The 15,274-nt window shown below is 36.6% G+C and overlaps 1 protein-coding gene across 1 annotated transcript; it reads right to left on the reverse strand.

The window, feature by feature from the left end:
- Positions 1-2,847: 2,847 nt before the first annotated feature.
- On the reverse strand, positions 2,848-12,340 carry LOC107189127 (palmitoyl-protein thioesterase 1). The gene is made up of 7 exons (XM_015577635.1): positions 12,231-12,340; positions 11,222-11,331; positions 10,597-10,724; positions 8,157-8,315; positions 6,048-6,165; positions 3,127-3,285; positions 2,848-2,982 (listed from the first exon to the last, which is right to left on the reverse strand). The coding sequence occupies exons 1-7, from the start codon at positions 12,334-12,336 to the stop codon at positions 2,848-2,850; spliced, it is 915 nt and encodes a 304-aa protein (XP_015433121.1). The 5' UTR covers positions 12,337-12,340.
- Positions 12,341-15,274: the final 2,934 nt, after the last annotated feature.

Raw genomic sequence — 15,274 nt, forward strand, 5'->3', positions numbered from 1 at the left:
TAGACGTTGATCGATGTCTTCTTTCGATGGAATAACTGATTGGAAAAATATTTTTCATTATACAATACACATAGAATACATAATATGCACAGTAAATAAATCACAGTAAATGAATCACAGTACATAAGAAAATAAATATCGAAGCCAATGGTTCTCGAACATCTGTAACATACAAGGGATTAGTAACAAGAGAGGGGACACAACAATATGCACAGTAAATAGATTAATAATATGCATAGTAAATAAATCACAGTATAGAAATCACAGTAAATAAATCACAGTACATAAGAAGATAAATATCGAAGCCAATGGTTCTCGAACATCTGTAACATACAAGGGATTACTAACAAGAGAAGGGACACAACAATATGCACAGTAAATAAATTGATGGTTGTCGAATGCCTGCAACAAACAATGGGTTAGGAACAAGAGAAAGGACGAGTTGACACGCGCCCACCCTCCACGACGGCTCACGAGAAAGTAAGCAAGCACGGGATGGTACGACCTTGGTACTTGGTACACGGCGTACACGGTCAAGTCAATAAACTGGGTGATGCAACTCACTAGCGCGTTGGACCGACGGAGAGCACCGATACCGCGGCACGCTCTACCGTACTCTCTCGCTCGCACTCCTCCCCCCATAGACCGCCGAAATTCTTGGGCACGCGACAACACCGAAGGAGAGCACCGATACCGCGATTCGCTCTATCGCTCTCGCTCGCACGCCGTAACGTCACCCGATTCCTGGAATCCCGCGGTTACGAGATGGCTCATTACGGTAAGGCACTCCCGCAAGGGAAATTGTAAACCGCCGGCCAAAAGGTAGATTTAATAAATTATTTATGAAACTACATCTATTCTGAATTTATCTGTTACAAATATACAAATGTAAAGCAAGATATGAAAACGAATAAAACAAGAACATGTAAAAAGTAACATTACTAAATGCCATTAACGATGCATTTAGAATAAATTGTCTTGTAGTTAAGTGAAAAAATATATACTTTTCCGTTTCATGTTTCATGACTTATATTTATCCGTTAACCTTAAACTGAAGCATCGGATATTTTTATTCTCGTGAAATCATATAGATACACGTAATATGAATGGAATATATAACACTTCATTTGTGCTAATAATACTCAGAATTCATGCTTTATCGGTAACGTCGGGTATTGACACTTAAATGGTAACAGGGCTACGTAGCCCTATGATCGTAGGACAGAAAAAAGCATTGGATGATAGGTCTATTCTATACCTAGTCGGTGATTTTAGTAAATCCTCGATTTTGCAGTTTTCCCGCGCTTTTTCAAATTCAAATTTCGCGCTAAATTGAACTTCAAATTTATTTTAATGCAATTTTAACTAAGTTTACCAATTATCGTTTATTTATTTATGGAAAATATGAGGTAGTCGTATTGATAGGCTTAATAAACAACACATGTGTACCAGTTAACTGTTTTTACTGAGAAAATCTGAAGAAAATACACAATTTACAATAGGATTTGAATACATTTCACAACAATTGCCTCAGATACTACTTATATTACGAGTTTACAATATATTTGTAACAATATGTGCATAAATTCAGTAAACATAGCTTAAATATTATTCAGACTTATAACAATAAAAATAATTCCCTCTTCTGTATCTTGTAAATCTTCCGTACGTATGTTCAAAACTTCATGTGTAATAGTTTAATACGTTTGTCGTCGAAATTTTCATTCTTGGGGACATACGATAGATGTCGGACTCCTGTGAAGGGGTTGCGAGGCAGGACATATTTGTGTGTGAAGTAATTTATAGATAGGCCCTCTCACTCACACATTTCACTGAGTTGCCCATCAGTGCCCTAGGATATCATATCTCCACTCTTACACTCAATATAATAATGAGTTTTAAATTTAATATTATAGATACACCAAGTAGGTGAACAGCACGCGCAATATTGGAAAAATTGAGTCGTTTTAAGGGTTTCTAGATGTTTTATTATATTTTTATAATACCTATTCAAAGTTACGTACTTTATACAAGATTTTTTATATGTATGCATGTCTCGGGCACGTTCAGCAGACATTAAACGAGAGTTACATTTCTGGATGAAATTTTTAAACTCGAGTAAAATGCAAGGATACACTTTTACAAGCGAAGAAGGCACAAATACAACCATGTGTTCTATGTATACATTCAATGAAGTATGGTCATACAAATAAAAAATCCGAACCTACTTCGAAACCCAGATAGGACATGACGTCTAGTGACACTTTGAAGACGACTTAAAGGCGCCTTAAAACTTAAAACAGCCGTAAAATGGAAAGCCTTAACAGCGTCATGTGCTATCTGGGAATATACTTTAAAAAGTAGAAAATAATTTATATTTTTTATTATTTACACAGAACATTTTTCAAAGGGAAGCACTACCGAAACATTCTGTACAACATGCAAAAGGTTTCATCTGAATTGGTTCGTTCGTTGCAGGGTAATCGCTGAATATACATTAAAAAAACATACGTATGTGTCGTATTGTATACCTTCTCCTTTTCGAAGTCAGTCAAAAAGTAATTTATATTTATTGCAATTGATATATTAGAAGATATTTATTATTATTTGTACTGCCTTCGTGGCAACAAGTTTCATATACATACATATATGTTTCTATACAACGAAAATGCTGATCCTGTTGAAAAATTACGAATAACGTGTAATTGAGTACTAATACAAAGAATATATGTATACTAAAAAGCTATAGTATTTGGCAATGTTCGAGTACATAAATGCGAATATAATGTAAACAAAATTATAAGAAAATAAAGTTACAATTATGTAAGACGTTCTTCCAGTACATTTTCATGTTTGTTGTGACAAATATTTTTTAATCACATTATCAATGAACCAATTCTCCGTAAACTGTAAATGGTTTCCGGGAACGGAAATAAGGTGGATTTTTCCTAATTTGTGCAGTGCTTGTAATCCCAAGCGATCCTAAAAGAATTGTACTTTGTTAATTTTTTTTATCAAAAATCTGATAATAAAAGGGAGACAAAAATATAGTAGGTATCTATTAAATCATTATATGATAGTTTGACTCCAATACATTTGGACATAGTTAAATTACTCATTTCATACCTCACGATATAAGTCAGTTTCTTCAAGAGTTTGAATTTGTTTTTCTTGTCCAGGTGCATAGAATCCAAACCATTCGGTTTCTTGTGGCGAAACTATAGTATCGTTAACAAATTTTACTAACACCATGTTTTCAAGTTTTTTGAGACTGTCTTTATAAGTCTGAAATAAAATTCGAAGATTTGTAGTTATGATATTAAACAATTAACATTTTTACAGAGGATAGTTTTATAAACAAAAGTAATAGGTTAGCTAACTGACAATAGCGTACTAACGCTTTCCTCTTACATGTTTAACATTTTTTGAAATATAAAGTAGTATAGAAGGTGTTAACACATGTCTGAGACATTTTCATAAGGTGGATTCTACATGCCAACCCTGCTGCAACTGTCAGTTAGAACCGCATTGAACTTTGAACCTGGTTCAATGCAGTTCTATCTGAAGAATCCGGTTCAAAGAGGATATCCAAATCGATGGATGAAACAAGATTTGAAGGTAAAAAATTCATTGGCTTCTATTAGAAATTGCCACTTGTATAAAACCGATAGGTTGGTATCAGGAATTGCGAATAAAAAATCTCACGGTTTCAATTGGGATATGCAACAAACTTATTGAGTCCGTGTTGCCTGGGTTTTTGGTAGCGGCCGCTAGGTGACGAGTTTTCTCGCAAGCGGTAATTAGAGCCTTTGGCTACTTATAGGGCTCCGCCGAGGAGCAACCCAAGCATCTGGGGTAGGGGTCGTCTACCGCCAGCCCCACAGACGAAACGCCATCTTTTTGATCTGCCTACAGATTCAGAAGTAGGATAAAGGCCCCCAGTCGCTCGTTGTCTGATATGACCTCCTCGAGCTGGGTGCGTGTCATTTTTTGTGTATTGGACCGAGGAGGTTCATGATTATTAGAATCGCTCTGTTCTCTGATATGACGTCCTCGAGCACTGATGAGTCTTGGTAGACGATTTGTGGTGCTAGTGAGGCTTTGCACGTACCGTCTTGATTGAGTGACAACAAGATTTAGGTAAAAAGAAACCAGCGTTCTATGAAAACACGTGCTTTGCATAAGTGCAACGAACGAACCGTCGTGCAGTTTTACTGAAGCCCGGGCTCCCGTAATTTACTGCCAGGATACCCATTGCTTTGAGATAAAAAACAAAAAATACGTTTTCCTCGAGAAGCAGGAAAAAAAATTTCACGGACACATGTTGAGTTAACGCTGCTTGGCTCTGTCCGAGCACCTTAGCAGAGGCCGGAGCGGACTTTTCTATACCGATGCAATGGGTACGTTCGTGGTCCTCTTCTCTTCGGACCCTTTTAAACCGATACACGTAATGTCTGCTTTCTATCTCGAAGCAATGGGCATCCTGACAGTAAATTAACGGAACCTGCGCTTCAGTAAAACTACACAACGGTTCGTTCGTTGCATTTATGCAAAGCACGTGTTTTCCTAAAACGCTAGTTTCTTTTTACCTAAATCTTGTTGTCCCGCTGAGAGTGAACTCAGAATTTAACAATGAGAACTACTTGGGGGTAGAGAAAGCCCTTTCGGAAAAATTTTGTCAGTCGGTTAGCAATCGGGCGACACAGATGTTCAGTTCACGGGAGTATTACGCAATGCTCTGGTGATACACACAGAATAACGGATATGCGCCTGCTGCTGTGCAAGCGTTTGGCTACGTGAAACATCTGATAAATTGAAAACAATCGGCCAGTGTCAAGACCACTCATTTGCCTAACGTAGAAACAACACGTTCGATTAAAAATACATTAAGTGATTGTGTCGGGTGATCAGTGTTAGTGGTCGTGCAGTGAAGTGAATAGATGGATAGTGAATAGATCACACGTGGGTGTGAGGTATACCTGCGATCACCTGCAGACTGGGCGATACCCCGCCCTAAACCGTTTCAGCCGTCGATGACCAGGATCGGTACAGTGACCTACTGACACAGGTCTACAAGCTCGAGGTGAATTTCCGAAAGGGTGAGTTCTAATCAATTGATTGCTAATTATTATTTTTTTAACTTAACGCAAGGTATGACTTATTTCTGATCATACTTCTGCAAGTTTCTGTACCTAAATTTTTCTTCGGGCTTTTTAAAGAAACTTATTCATTATCAGTAACATTGTTGCCCGTTATTAAACTACGGATTTTTATCTCAATAACGAACTACGATCACCTCTGGTTTATTTTCTGTTACATTACCTTTTCGTTAATACGTTATTTGAAAAAGGAATTTACAAATTCTTTAACCTTTTTCTTCAAATAATTATTGGTTTCCATTCTGTTTAAAAAAGTAACTGTGTATTCGTCTTTTTACGTTACACATAATATTCCTACTAAATAAACGAAAGATGATAAAAAGTATGATTTTATTTGTTTCGTCTTTTTTATTTGCTATTATACGCAGTTTTCTTGCATGCATGCCGACTTGCTTGTTCGGAACTTCATAGTACAAGTGTAGCGCGTAGTCACCGCTGGCGCGGGAACTCGGCTGGCAAATTGGCGTTCTGATTGGTCGGGGTTTCTCGTTAATATCTCGTTAATAAAGCCTCGGATAACATTTTCGCTAAGGAAAAAGTTGTTTCAAATAATCCTAGGAACCCCTCATTTCCGGGAAGAGAGACATTTTTGAAACACCCACTCTTATCCTACAAGCACTGCAGACTAGTAATTCTTTACATAATATTCCAAAAATTTCTGTGTTCATTTGTTACTAACAATAAGTGAGGTCACAAATGATTTCTATCCCATGTCGTTTATAATTATTAAGTAGCAGTTTTTCCATCACTTACTTTATTTTTAACATAAACCAGTATAAACTACGCGAATAAAATCACTATGTATACAAAAACTAATAAGTTCATTAATCTTGATTGCAATTTTCATTTTGTTATATGCATAAAATTCTGTGTCTATTAATAACATACCTGATTTATATGAAGTTCGTTGTTAATATCAGACAGGAATGTACTTTTATGCTTGTATTCTTCTTCTTGATATGGATCGTGCCAGTAAGTAGCTTGAATAAACTTCTCCTGGACAAACCTAACATAAAACAAAGTAAGTTGGACTATAGCTAAACACGAAATATACAGAGTATTAGTAGCAATATGTAACATTTTCCAGGGTGGACTCTACATGCCAAACTAACAACGGAACATATCGAACCCAGACACGCCGATTTTGATGCCCTCTATATGGAATATAGTTTGCGAAAAAATATTTGACACGTATTTTTTTATATGAGCCATTGTCCATACTGAAGGGGTGAAAACAGCCCTCAAAGTTGGAGGTTGAAAACATATTTTTCGAAATATCTCGGGAACTAGAGCAGTGATGGGCAACCGCGGCCGCTCGGGCACATTGCCTGTACGGGCAAGCGGCGGGCAGCCGCGGGCTCCTGTGGAGCGGATGCGAGACAAGAAACGTCACTTGTATATGAAGTGAGTTATAGATACGCGCTCTCACTTACACATTTCCCCCACCACTGCCATGTGCCCGCACGCTGCACACCGTTGACCGCCAGTGAGTTTGGCAGACGCTGAATTGCTCATCACTGAACTAGAGGGTATGGATACAAATTTTTTTTTGTAAATGGTGTGTTTTTTCATGGGGAATGTAATCATCTAAACGTTCTTTTTTAATTTATTTTGTGTAATATATTATTTAAACAAACGACAAGACTTTATTTCACACGCTCTTCTTAACTGATCGAGCACGACTCTTTGTGCACTGACCAGCGCCTCCACTTATCTCTCATGGACATAGGAATAAGGGGACGGCGTGTAAGCTCAGCTTATGAGCAAGGGCAATGAAGCCTATTTCAGGGGGAAGGGGGGAGAGGTACCAAAGTGTGTCTAAATTTGATTGGTTGCATTTCTGCGCATGCTCGGTACCACGAATTGTGAAAGTGATAATCACAAATTAATATGTCTAAGTTAACATTAAATAAGTGATTCTTAATAAACCGTTCACAGTTCAACGTGATTAATTCTACTTTTTTAACATTTTATACCTTGTATATTCAAAATTAAATCTTAATTTTTCATTTTGTGAAGTTAATCGATTTGGCGAATGGACGGCTCATTATGAATTGGAATTATGAAAATTGGAGGAAAATATGCAAGTTCAATTATTAAAATAAATAAGATGAATTAAATTGGAAATATTCATTTGAAATCATTTATTGTTCTAAATAATACCTTACGACGCTACGAAAATATCTACCAAATTACCACGTCTTTTACAACACGTTCCCCCGCGAGCAAGCTCGGTTTCCGCTAGGGAAAAAAGTGGTGTAAAGAAAAGATCTCCTACCACTTGGTCTTGGAGTTATTGAAAATTATGCGAAATTAACATTCGGTTTAACATTTATTTTAGTATTTGAAATAAAATCAAGCAGTAGGAGGCCCTAAACCCTACATTGCTTTTCCCCTAGAAGAAACCGAGTTCGCACGTTAGTGTTCATCACTCGTCGCGTTACTGCGCATGTGCAAGGCAGCAGCCAATAGAAATTAGGCACACTTTTACCTCATCGTCCCTCCTGCAAAAGTATGCTCGAACCTATATTCCTATGTCTATGTTTTATGCCGATACTTCTGCATCAACGCTGGGCAAACTTCATTCCCCGGGGCTAAATGCCGTCCCCACTATTGCCCGTCGTTACCATGAGCTAACAGGGACTAGAGTCTGAGCTTCTTTGTCTACGAAAGTACACAGCGCAAAAGAAAGATTGGAAGGGGAAGCAGGCGAATGAGGGGTCCCTATGCTGCCCAGAGCTGTTTTACACAGTATACGCTAAAGAATCTCTTCAAGAGGTCATTTGAAACTGTTGTTATCTAGCTATGTATTAAAAGCAAGTACATTTACCTCATCATTGTCGGTTCATCACACTGTTCATAGCTAATTTACTTATTTTTTATATAAAACTGTATAATTCAGTGTTCAAACAATAGTCATTCTATTATTTTTATGTGACAAAAAGTATTTTCCAACGAATAGATAAATGAAAATATGTACTAAGGAGTTATAAATACCGTAAGTACGCTCCATATCTGATCACTCGTGTCATGTGGTTACAAACGTTGTGTTCCAAACTGGCACAGTTCGGTAATCCAAAAACACCTTGATGCTGACCACCCAAAGAAATAAAATTTTTAATTGGTATGTGAGGGCACCTTTGAATCACAGCTCTCCTGTAATAGATTCACTTGTATACACATAACATATAAGTCCAAAATGCAAACAGGTCACAAAGCATTAACTGCATTTCTGACTGCACATACAGTGAACTCTCGCTATATTGCCACTACACATATTGCCACGCGAGGCACTTTTCACGCATACTTTCGAGCACACAAATTCGCTCCCCACCACGTTGCATACGCCAGCGTATCAGCACAATCCAGCTTTTGCGCTGTTACGAGACCGGGCTGTAGCAACGCGAGAGGCCGGCGAGTGTAGGTTTTCTAAGGAATATGGTATTAGTTTATTAGTAAGGTGCGCGGACGAATCTGACGCGAAGCCAGAGAGCCGCTAGGATGTTTAAAAGCGAGGACAATCCTGATGCGAAATAAGGGAGCCTCTAGAAATGGAGTCACTTGCAGACGAACCTGATGCGAAATTGGGGAGCCGCAGGAAGATGAAACTCGTGAACGAACCTGAAGTGAACGTTGCGTCGATTCACACTGGATCGACCGGTCGAATAATGAATTATCTGTTGAACTAATAAATCAAAATAAGTTTTGTGGATGCTTATAGTGGAGACATAACAGTACCTAATCAAAAGTATTTCAGTTCGAAGAAAATATTTTTTAACCATTTATGTTGTAATTGTTTTAAAGAAACGTAATTTTATAATAGTAAGGCACAATCGAAAAATTTGAAAACAAAACTGAGGATGTGGTACCTATTTGTCTTCTTCATGGAAAAATTTTTAAAAATGTGGAGACCTTTTAAAATTGGCCATATGGAAATTGACTGAAGTTAAGGCTACGTCGAAGCCCACCGAATCGAACGACCGAGCCGTAACGGCTAGCCTATGTAGTACCACACGGCTTGGTTGCCTTGCGGGGGGCGCGATTCACAGGGGTCACAACCGCGATGACCCCTCGCGCCGCCGGCAGGGCAACCAGGGCCGAGGGGGTGGTACTGGGAGTACCACCTCCTTTCACGGTCGACCCACGAGGAGACAGCATCGAGAAGTGACCTCTCGACGCTGTAGATAGGAGGTGGTGGGACGGCATTCAGCCCCTCCCCCCACCAAGGGGGTCCTTCCGCAAAGGCTAGAGGGAGGGCAAGGGCGGGGCTGGTCGCGGTGAATGGTCGAACAATCCTACGGCCGGCCGTCACGCCCGAGAGTGTCACCGAGGGGTTTTTAGCGGGTGAAACCGCGCATTGGCCGTCTCCGCCCCCAACGAAGGCGGTGCACCTTTATCAAGGTTTTTCTCCCGTAAAACAAAAAAAGATCCACACGGCTTGGTTGGTAGAGCCAGTGTAATTCGATGCAGCGTTCACTTCAATTAATTTTCATACGGCCAATTTTAAAGTGTCCATATTTTTGAACATATGTCCATAAACAAGGCAAATAGAGCTATATCCTTTGTTTTTCAAATGTTTAAATAGTTCCCCCGTATAAAAACAGTGCATTTATTTAAAACAATTGTAAATTAGACGGTTAAAAAATATTTTTTTTAACTGAAATAATTTCTATTCGGTACTCTTATGTCTCCACTGTAAATACCCGGAAGGCTCATTTCAATCAGTTTGTTAGTTCAACAGTTATGATTTATTGAAGAAAGGTTGGAACTATATTTCAAACAGCTGTAGAATCAACAATTTAAAAAATTTTCCGAAATCCTTTAAAATACGTTTATATATCACTATAGACTACAACATATCCAAGTGTCAAAAATGTCCGAAATGTTACTCTAAAAAGTGTCCAATTTCGTGTGGAATGTCCCAATAATCACTTAACAGTAGGGGTGTGCGGGTACCCCAAACTACGGGCTCGAAACGGGAAGGAAAGATTCGGGCGCATGGGTGTAGCCAGGTTATCAGTCAGGGGGGAAAAACTATTAACACTTTGACTGCCACAGTGAAAAAAGCCGTACGTAGCCAAACTATTTTGTTTTTAAAGTAATAAATCGTTGAAAATATATGCGCTTTATTAATAGAGGCTGTGGGTCGTGTTTCAAATTATACTGCAATATTAAATATTATGCAAAATTTCTATAACTATGAAAAAAGAAGGAGGCAAAATCCAATTATTTTCTTGCAGGGTGGGGCAAAAACCAACTCTTTCCGTCCAAGGGGCGAGGGGAGGCAAGTGCTCCCTCCTGCCCCCCATGGCTACGCCCATGTCGGGGTCAACGAATTCCCGTGCGTGAGCACTCTCATTTCCTCTCTGCATATAGTAAATAGTTGGAAATAAAATATTTATTGAAAATACGACCAAACTTTAGGGGTAGTACGTACATAAACTGAGCTCCCTGTGAGAACCCAATAGCGTTGAAACCATCTGTAAGACGTTGATCTTTCGATAATCGTTCACAAACTTCCGATATTTGTTGATTAACATTTCCAAAGTAACTATGTTCCACGTCCTAAAAAGTTATATTACAATTTTACTGAAGATAAGAATATTTCTATAACGCAGTATAAAAATGTTCTTATTTTTCATTATATCTTATTATTCATATAAGTCCGGGAAGAAGGGGAATTCGTCTGGGTCTTTAACGATCCATATCCTCTACGGAGGGATAATATTTTAAAAGGTGGTAGGGGACTTAAAAACGAAAAATTTCCAAGTATATTCTGGCTGTAAGGCGTTATTATATGACAGTAAATCAGACATTGTATTATAGAACTTTTGTGTTCCATTTAACATTTCCTACCATCCTTTACAATATTGAAACGTTTACATTGGGTATTCAACTGCTATAAACTTTAAACATTAGACATATTGTCCATTACATTAAAATAAAGGAAAATGTGATGCATAACATTTACGTAACTATAAAATTTTATGAACAACCAAAGTTACAAATACTTAGTCACATAATTTAAATAGGTTAATATCATAAGACATTTAAAGGTTCACCTCTAGTTCATTATTTCCTAAACGGATAGAATAAACATAAACATCGGGCAATGTGTCTTCTATTAACTTTTTTATCGCTCCCAAACTAAATGAAAAGCAGCAGCTATCTCCTGAAATATAATCATGAATTCTAATTGATACAATATTATAAAATATAATAAAACAATAATTAATACTTCTTTTCTAGGTAACAAAAGTTTTACTTTAACGTACTATATCAACTGCTTTATTCGAAAGAGATATAAAGTCCACTTTTCTGTATTTCGAGGTTTTTAATGTTTTGCATTTCACCCTCTTTCCATATACTATTAGGCGCTAGTAAACTAGTTTGATGCTTTTAAGACTCCAAACGTGCTTAATTTTTTTAATTTTTATACATATCCTCTAAGTAATACAGTGTCCTTGTTAACCGCAAATGAACTTATACTACTATCAAAACTAATAAATTATCAAGAATGTGACTAATACAAAATTTTAATTTATAATCCAATTGAAGCAGACTTTTATGAAATGTAATTCTACAATATAAACAATAATAAATAATTATAATATAAATAATATATGTATATTACTAAATATAAAAATATATTCATTTGATATACACTTTTGAGAATTTTATTATAATAAATTTAATAAAGTTCAATCGTAAAGATACGGAATATTAATAACTTTTAGTCATATTGTATGCACTTTGCTCCGTAGAAATTCTCGTGAAGTATTCGTGGTGAACAAGGGTAGGTATATGAACATATGTACAGGGTGTAATAAAAATGTTGAAAGACCCAGAAATGGGAGACCCGCAAGGTGATTTGAAACAAGTCTTTCCTTAGCAAAAGTGTTATCTGAGGCTTTGTTAACGAGATATTAACAAAAACCCCCGACCAATCAGAGCGCGAGTCTGCCGGCCGATTTCCCGCGGTAACGTTGGCCACGTGCTGCACTTGTTAGCACCCTGTATATTAAAGAAAGTACGCACGTAATGTTACTTAATAGTAATAAAAAACTTTACCCATTCCATGCCACAGAACAACTGGAGGAACACTGTTGACACCATTAAATTTGCAAATGCATAAGAGAACGGGAAGCAGTAAAGTATATTTTCCCAGTGAAATCATTGTGCGATTCCTATAAAAATCAAAATTTTTGATTAAGTACAATTTATTAGTATTACAATTCTACATTATATGTTTTGAATTAAAATTCCAAAGAATTACTTTAATTACAAGTACAGAAACAAACTTTTGGACCACGTTGTAACACCTTATACGATACAGTAAAAGGTCCATGAAAGTTGGATAGGAAGTTCCTCGTAAGAGTTTCTATTTCATCCCCATCCAGGAGAGGGCGGGGCGTGGAACCTGTCAAGCATATAATTTATTGCCCCCCCCTCGCTGCTGTTCCAAGACTCTGATATCGGGAAAAAAACAGATTTGTGAGGTGTTGAAATGATTCGCAATGCACCGTGAAAATTTTAAAGCGTTCCGAGTTTCAAACTCTCATGGAGCCTTTACTGTACGTCCTAGAAAATCTAAACAAGCAGGAACTAACCCTCCGACAGTCGACTGTTCGCGCGGCCGCCGGCAGTTGTACCTAGGTGCGTATGGCATAGTTCCCTGACGACTCGCGAGTAGTGCGGACCTGTTTGTCAACAACTACAACTATCGAGTCCTGTCTAAGCGTCTCAAGTGAAGAATCTCTAGCTATCAAAGCGAATAGTGCTCCTGAGTATAAAAACATAGTGTGTGTTTACCTATCCCTACAAGAGGAATAGAGTGGGTAAACGCTCGCGCGGTTATCCCACGATTCTAGCATCACTGGAAGGAGATGCTGCAGGGAAGAATGCAGGAAAACTTGTTCTGTATTTGAAAATACCATTTTTGGAAACTCACACCTAACCATATGAACCTATATTATTTTAATATTGAAAATATTTGAATACACTTTGTGTTGAAAGTAATTACAATATTAAATGGTGATGAGTTGATACTCACTCCATTCGATACGAGTACTTTTTTTCGATACCTACTTGGTATCGCAACCGTACGTAACCAAAAGTACTCGGTATCGAAACAAAAGTATCGAGTAATATACTCGTATTTAATTGTATCGATTCATCCTTAACTAGCCTATAATTTTATAACACACATTGGACAAAATTTATCGCTTCGGAAATGGTGTGCCACTTACTGTTAATTGAAGATATAATCAGGGGGACGGAACTCCCGTGTTAACGAATCGAACAGTGTTTTTTGGCGCCGCCACAGTTAATCTGCGGAAATGGGATAACTAAAATTCAATATGGCGAACTGTGGCGGATGTTTCAAATAAAAGATGAATACTTACAAAGTTAGTCTGACGAATATTTTCTCATGATTTCTCATATTGTACAAATTCATGGAGAAAATATGAAAAATGTCTTTTTTTTTTTACATATTTTCCCAATGAAATCAGACAATATGAGATATTAGAAAATTTTCACCACAGATATAAGAAAATGTTTTATGTATTAGAAAGATCAATGGGTTATGAAAAATCTTATTTTGTCATTAAGGAAACTTATAAAAGGTGAAAGAAAAGATTGTATACCATTTATGTGGGATACTAAATGAATGTATTATATGAAATAACACAAATTTTCTCATTTCCCATAAGAAATGTATAAAACAAAGGACTTTGCTTATTTTTAATCATTTTTATTAGGTAATCATATATCTCCACTGTATGCACTCATAAAGTTAGTTTTGAACAGTTTATTAGTCCAACAGTTATGATTTACAGGAAATGACTTACACTATATTTCATACAATTATAAAATCAACAATTTAAAAAACTTTCGAACTTCCTTTACGATGTGTTTATATATCACTAAAGACTACAATATATCCAAGTTTGAACAAAACCCTGCAAAAGGTGTCCGATTTCGTGTGGAATGACCCGTACTGCTCTGCAAGAAACTCAATCATTGAATTCAATGCATATTGTATCAATTGTTTATCTACATAATATTAATAATTTAAGATTGTTAAACCATATTAACATAAAAGAGTTACTTACTTGGAAATTTGTATTCAATAAACAATAAGTTTTTCACTTTCTTCACACTATTCAAGCAACTGTATATAAGGCAACACGTGGATATACGAATGGCATCGTGGCGTCATGTACCACGTATACACTACCTGATACATGGTACGCCATATTGCAGTTTAGCCAGTTCTCCTATTTCCGCAGATTAACCAAGAGTAGGGATACAACAAGAGGCGACACTCCGAGCGGCACCTTTAATGTTACTCGATGCCTTGTCCTTTTAAATTGGTTGTACGGAGAAGCATGATTTTTGAAATGACTAAACTCAATGTATCTCTTTACGTCACCTTAACGGCTAACAATTAACAGTATATTTATGTTATTACTTTCTATGTATTACTAGTAATGGTTTCCTAAGTATTTATATCAACCTTATACAATTAACAAGTTAGGAAATAATAAATATAATTAAACATATTACGAATACATTACAGAAGTATATAATAAATATAAATATTTGTGTATGTTATTTATATTTATTACAAATAAATATGTTACAAGTACATTACAAAAATATTTGTTATGAACATTCTGAAATCTAAACAATTTCACAGCCATTGGCTCGGCATTGCCGTTTACCAGATCTCACCATATCCGTAGAAAAATGGATGGAATTTGGATTCCGTCAATGTCCCTTTACATCGTTTTACAAACATATATAATAGAAACCTGTGTACAGCAAGTGTTATAAATATAAATGTAGTACAATTACAAAATATTTACAAATTCATTGTAATACATAGTTTCCGATTTTTTTTACTATACTTTAAAAGATAATAAATTCGCAAACCAATAAATAATGTTAATAAATACTCTATGGGAAAATATTCACATAGATGTGTAAAACCCAGATCCATAATCATAATATAAATTACATTTTATTAACATTTCATTAACAAAAATTGTGCAATATCTATCTTTGCTATTCATATTGCTTACTTTTAATTTTAAAATTGAAAACAAATG

Source organism: Dufourea novaeangliae, unplaced genomic scaffold (genome assembly GCF_001272555.1).
Source record: "Dufourea novaeangliae isolate 0120121106 unplaced genomic scaffold, ASM127255v1 scaffold5, whole genome shotgun sequence".
NCBI lineage: Eukaryota > Metazoa > Arthropoda > Insecta > Hymenoptera > Halictidae > Dufourea > Dufourea novaeangliae.